Genomic DNA, 6,000 nt, shown 5'->3' with positions numbered 1-6,000 from the left:
AGCACTACACGCCATCAACAGCTTTAAGTCTCCTATTGGGTTGGTAAGTACACTTTTATATATTTTTTTTAACTGTAAACAGGATAAATTTTCATCTTTATTAAATGTTTTAAATAACGATCAAAGTAATGAATTATGTATATATTAAAATAAAATTCTACATTAAAAAAAAAAAATTTAAATGCTAAAAGCTTAAATCAAGAGGTAAGAATAGTTACATAGAAAATCTTAAATCTTATTTTAATTTTAAATTTAAACGGATACCAAAAGTGATAAGAATTGTATATAAGCAATAACTAATACTGGCACAGCTTACACATTTTTATTTTGTTTTTCTTGACTGCTTTTTATGGAGTGGGTCAAATATGCATTAAGACAAAAGAGTCCAGTCAAATCTGCACAAAGGGTCACTTTTGCACGAGTGTAAATTTTGCACGACAAAAAAATAAAATAAATTAAACAATAAAATACAATAAAAAATTACTGGCAAAGGCTAAGGGTCAGGGGTTACAGTGATAGTAAAAAAAAATGTTTCAACCCATGCAAAATTGTCTTGGTGCAAAAGTGTTCTTTTGTTAATTTTTGACACCTACTCGTATTTATAATATTTTTATTACATGTATAGTTTACTTACATAAAAGTGTTAACTTCAAAAATATTTTGCTATTAACAAATACCAATGTTAACGTTTCAAACTCAATAAAATTAAATTTAATAGAAATATTGAATTTATAAACTTCTAAAGTTTTAAACAATAGTTTTATGAAATTAAAAAAATGAGTCATTTGTGTATAATTTTTTTAATAAACGAGATTTAAGAAATTAAGGTCTGTGAAATAACTAATAAGGTTAGAGAAGATATGTATTCACTTTCATACTTTTTCCTTTTTTTTCTAGCTTTCACAATAAGTCTGTAACTAATATTTAATCTTACAAATAAACAAAATACTTCAACTTTGTAATTTAAAAATGAATTTTTGAATCACCCTTTTTAATTTCTTTTTAAGTTCATATTTTTAAATTATTATAATTCTACCTTGTACTTAAGAACTTTATCAGCTATTTAAATTGCTTGAAAGTTTAAGATCTCTAGTTAAAAAAGAAGAATTTTCAAACTTAAAATAAAAAAAATAATAAAATAGCAGTTTTATAATTGCATCAGAAAAATTTAAGTAACTTACTATAACTCATAATAATTACGTAATAGTTGCTATAAGTCAATTAATTGTTTTTTACTCAAAAAATTGACATATTGTACACACTTAAAGCTTAAATATAAGTATTATCAATGTTGGCTCCTAAATAAAAATATCCTCACCTGTTCATTTCCTCAAAACAATTGATTTTATTATTTATACAAAAATAATTTTAGTTTAGAATAAAGTAGTCAGTCTTTTTTTATTGTTTTATCTTTACTTTTTTAGTAATTAATATTGTAAACTAATATGTTTACAGTTTTTATACTACGGTTATATTTCTAATTATCAATACAAATAGTAAACGTGTTGTTGAATAAGTATTCCAACAATCTAACTATCAGGTAATATATTTTGTAACATAAATGGTAGACTTGAAGTTGCATAAACTTATTAACAATCAAAATCACCAGGTAGCAGACCACATCGACACGTCCACGGGTAAGTGGCGAGGCGGCGAATCGAGCATCGGTTCCGGCATCGACTCCTTCTTCGAGTACCTGCTGAAAGGTTCCATTCTCCTCGAACTTCCTGAGCTGTTGCACATGTTTAAAGGTTGTTGATGAGTTTTATTTGTTACTCGAGTGTTTAGAATTTTGCAGTTTAAATTGACTTTTTAACAGCAGTGATGCTAGAAAGTTTATATGTATTTGTTTAATCATATTTTAAACTGCTTATCAAAAGTTTTGTTTATCAAAACTTTAATGTTTAAAAAACTACCAATTTCTCATATTTCTCAAAAAACTAGTCTTAAGTAAGACTTTTTTTTGCTCTTCATCATTACTTTCAGAATATCTAGTGTAAGCTCCAAATTATAACCTTTTGCCCCCCTTTTTTTTGCAGCTTAACACCCTTTCTAAAATGTTCCACTTTGGGAAGCCCAGGTCTAGTGTAACTTTCTAATTTTCTTATAATATGTTTGTAAGTTTCAAAACAACCCTTAATTACGCCTAATATTTATTATATTATGGCCTTATGGCTCCCCTACGATCCCTTTTGCAGATAGGAACCCCTTAAATTTCCAAAATATCTTACTTTGAGAAACTCTGGTGTAGATCTGTCTATAACCTATAAATTTTCAACATGAATTTACTGAAAATATACTTTATAACGAAACTACAGAGCACTACTCGGCAATCGTGAAATACTTGAAGCAGGGCGACTGGTACATGTGGGCAGGCATCAACGACGGCAAGATCACCAAGCCGTGGCAGCAGTCCCTGGAAACGTTCTGGCCCGGTGTGCAAGTTTGTATATTGTTTCTATTGATCAGCTGCATTTATTTTCATTAAATCAGTTTTGTTAGCCAAGTATGTTTTCGTTTAATTTATTTTAATATGTTTCCGAGTTTTAAGTTCTTACTTAAAAGCTTGCATTTTATGATGCGTTTATGAGCTATTTCTTTATTGTATGAAATTTAATAAACAAACAAATTTCCAAATGTTTATATATTTTGTAGGCCATGTTCGGGGATGTAGAGTCAGCACACAGGTCGTTGCTGAATTACTTTCAAGTTTTCTACAGGTTCGGAGCTCTGCCTGAATTCTACGATATTTCTAGCGGAAAACCAGTTTTAAACAGGGAGGGTTACCCCTTGCGCCCAGGTTATAATTATAAGCTTGTTGTTTTACATTTTTAATTTAAATTTGTATTTTTATTTTCACTGGTTTGAAGCTTTTATTCTATTATGATGTTTACAACTTTTTTGTGCAAAATAATCTTTTGGTGTTTTTTATGTTTTTTGTAATGCATGGCTTTTAAATTTTCAGAACTCATTGAAAGCACGTTACACCTGTATAAAGCGACTAAAGACCCGGCATTGCTGCAGTTTGGTAAGGACATGGTTAACATGATTGAGAAGAGAGCTAAAACTAAATGCGGATACGCAACAGTAAGTTACAATTATATTATATTACAAAGACTATAAACAGAACTAAATTACATGAAGGTTTTAAGATTGATAACTACACTTTTTTGCTGGTATTATTTGAAAACTATAGTTTTTATATAAAAATTTTATAGTTTCAAGCTTATAAATACTTAATGTTACACGATTTAAAAAAATTATCAATAAGCACATTACTTTTAGTTTAAGTGTTTTGAAAAAATTGTTTATAACCTTAAATATTATGTTTTATAATTAATATAACTAAGAAGATTTTCTTTCATGACTTTTATGGTACAAGAATAAATTTAGTAATCCTGAAAATCCGTCACACGAAAATTCAAATTTTTTTTTTGCAAACTTAACTACATATTTAACTTAAATATTCAATTGACAGCTTAAAAACGTGCAAAGCGGGCAGTTAGACAACAGAATGGAAAGTTTTTTCCTAGCCGAGACTTTGAAGTACTTGTACTTGCTGTTCGACGAGGATAATCAGCTGAACAAACCGAAAACTTTCCTTCATAAAATTCCTAAAACAAACCAAACCTGCTTGCTCGGTCAAGGTTGATCATTTAGTTCTTATGTTTTCTTGAGTTATAAAATTTAATCGTTATTAATTTTTAAATTGCTAAATTCAGGGTTGCCACTTTACCTGGAAACCTGGAATTTGACAAAGTTTGAAAAAAACCTGGAATTTTGAACAAAAAAACCTGGAAAAACCTGGAATTTAAACAATTTTGACATGTTCAGTAGTAAAATTTCGATTTGACTCAAAAAATCTATCATATAAATAAAAACTTTTGTCATCATTAACAATTTTTTTATTAAAAAACATATTTAAAGTAGCTTTATATTATCTTTTCAATGTTTTTATACTATATAACACAGTTTCTTACCTTAGACTTAACTTTAAACCAAAAATAGACCCAAAAATGTGTACTTTTAAAAACCTGGAAGAAATTTTGAAAACCTGGAAAAACTTTTAAAAAACAAGTGGCAACCCATTAAATAAATTAATCATTATTATTCAGCTAAAATTTTTATATGCAAAAAAAAGTTTTAAACATGTATTTTTTTTTACACTCAAGTACTCAATTGTTTTAGTAAGTCACTATTATGTTTGATGCTCCGAAACAACATATCCAGGTTACATCTTCAACACGGAAGCCCACCCCGTCGACATCAGCTCATTGAAGTGCTGCCAAAAGTTTCATTCATCCGAAACCGTCTATCGAGACATTTTGGCGGGAGTTTTTGGCGGGAAAATTGAAAGAAAGGAGAGGAATGCGTGGAAGCAGATGCTGTGCGCCTCGCAGAACTATCACACCAAAATATTAAAACTTTCCCAAGTTTCTCTGCAGGACTAGTTATAAATTTTTTAATGTTTTTTATTTTAACTTGTTTACTAGATAAATATTTATAAAATAATTGTTGTCTTAACTCTTTTGAGCTTTCTACTTTTTGCTAGGTTAATTTTTCACTACACTAACTTATTTATTTACTTAACTTATTATTTTTATTGTCTTGAAAGTATGCAATTTATTGTATTTTTGAACTTCTAGTTTGGGACTCAGTACAAACCTTAAAATTTTATTCAAAAATCCTTTGAATGTAAACTGTAATTTTTCTTTAAAGACTTGTTTTTTGAAAATCTAGTACTTAAACAATACTTTGTAATCATTTTATTCCTGTATAAAATGTTTTACTGCAACATCAATGTTTTTGAAAAAATTGAGACATAGTCAAAATATTTGTTATTTGTTTTACGAGTTTTTTTAGCATATTTTTTTTCTTTATTGAAGTTTTGATAGTTCTCTGGATAAAAGTACTTCTTCCTGAACTTATATTGACCATGTTTTTTTTAATCTTTATAGTAATTTAAGATTTCTGTTGTTTGAGTTGATACTTAGTTTAAGATTTCGTTTTCTGCAACGAGCTTTTTCATGAAGTGCTTTCAAATTTTGTATAGTAGAAGTACTTTTAAATTAGTAGTTTTATGCACAATTTCTTGTACAAAAGAGATAAAAATAAAATCAGGCTTTACTAAAGTATATTCTATCCCTAAGTTTCAACAGTTTTGATTTATTTTGAGTTATTTGAAATTTTTTAATTTTTTCTAGGTAAAAATGAAAAATAGTCTCGTTTCTAGACTTTAACGATTAATAAACTAGAAAACCACTACTCTTAAAAACTCTCGTACGTTATTAAGTAGTGCTTTATTTTTTCTGATGAAGTGCATTACTTGTAGTAAAAATAAGTAAAAAAAAACTAAAGTAACTAAAATTATGTAAGACTAAATTTAAGTCACAATATTGAAAATAATTATTTGTCTAGTAAAATACGAATAATATATATTAAAATAATTTAACCTATAAATTAATGGAATAGCAAACAAGCACAGTAACTGTTAATTAGCGAAACCTAGTTGGCTTTAAAATTTTATTTATTTTAAAACGTTGTCTTCTCATGTTTGCTAATTCTGCACGCTTAAGTTGAAAAGTTTAAGCTATATGTTATGTTTTTTTTTACAAAATACTAAGTTTAATAGAACTAATTTAAAATATAGCGTTTCCTTATTGTAAATAAGATTTAGTAGGAAAAGCATTTTTGAAATTAGAAAGTAGTGTACGTAAAAGTTAAGTTTTTGTGACGGAAAATTTCTACAACATTTGTTATGATAAAAAAGCAAAAGTTCACAAACTATCAACTTTCTTTAAAGAAAAAAAAAAAAACACAATTCTGTAATTTAACTTAGTAGTGTAATTTTCGAGTTGAAGAAAAACCACTTTAAACAGTTTTGTTTAAATTCAATAAAAATTTATCATAGAAAAAAAATAAGCACATTTATTTGGAATTTATAATACAAAACAATAAATATGAAGCAGTACACAAACACATTTAACACAAAAAAACACA

At 27.4% G+C, this 6,000-nt stretch overlaps 1 protein-coding gene across 1 annotated transcript in view; it reads left to right on the top strand.

Moving 5' to 3' along the window:
• LOC145843414 (ER degradation-enhancing alpha-mannosidase-like protein 2) overlaps positions 1-4,546 on the top strand; it is a 9,684-nt gene extending 5,138 nt beyond the window's left edge. The window contains exons 5-11 of the mRNA XM_082950892.1: positions 1-43; positions 1,610-1,751; positions 2,319-2,443; positions 2,656-2,800; positions 2,966-3,087; positions 3,479-3,647; positions 4,231-4,546. The exon at positions 1-43 is cut by the window's left edge and continues 169 nt beyond it. Coding sequence (XP_082807018.1) covers positions 1-43; positions 1,610-1,751; positions 2,319-2,443; positions 2,656-2,800; positions 2,966-3,087; positions 3,479-3,647; positions 4,231-4,451 — 967 coding nt within the window. The 3' untranslated portion in view covers positions 4,452-4,546. The remainder of the gene's footprint in view (positions 44-1,609; positions 1,752-2,318; positions 2,444-2,655; positions 2,801-2,965; positions 3,088-3,478; positions 3,648-4,230) is intronic.
• The last annotated feature ends 1,454 nt before the right edge of the window (positions 4,547-6,000 follow it).

This window comes from Thalia democratica, chromosome 8 (genome assembly GCF_965202585.1).
Source record: "Thalia democratica chromosome 8, ktThaDemo2.hap1.1, whole genome shotgun sequence".
NCBI lineage: Eukaryota > Metazoa > Chordata > Thaliacea > Salpida > Salpidae > Thalia > Thalia democratica.
This window is presented reverse-complemented; position numbering and strand designations above follow the sequence as displayed.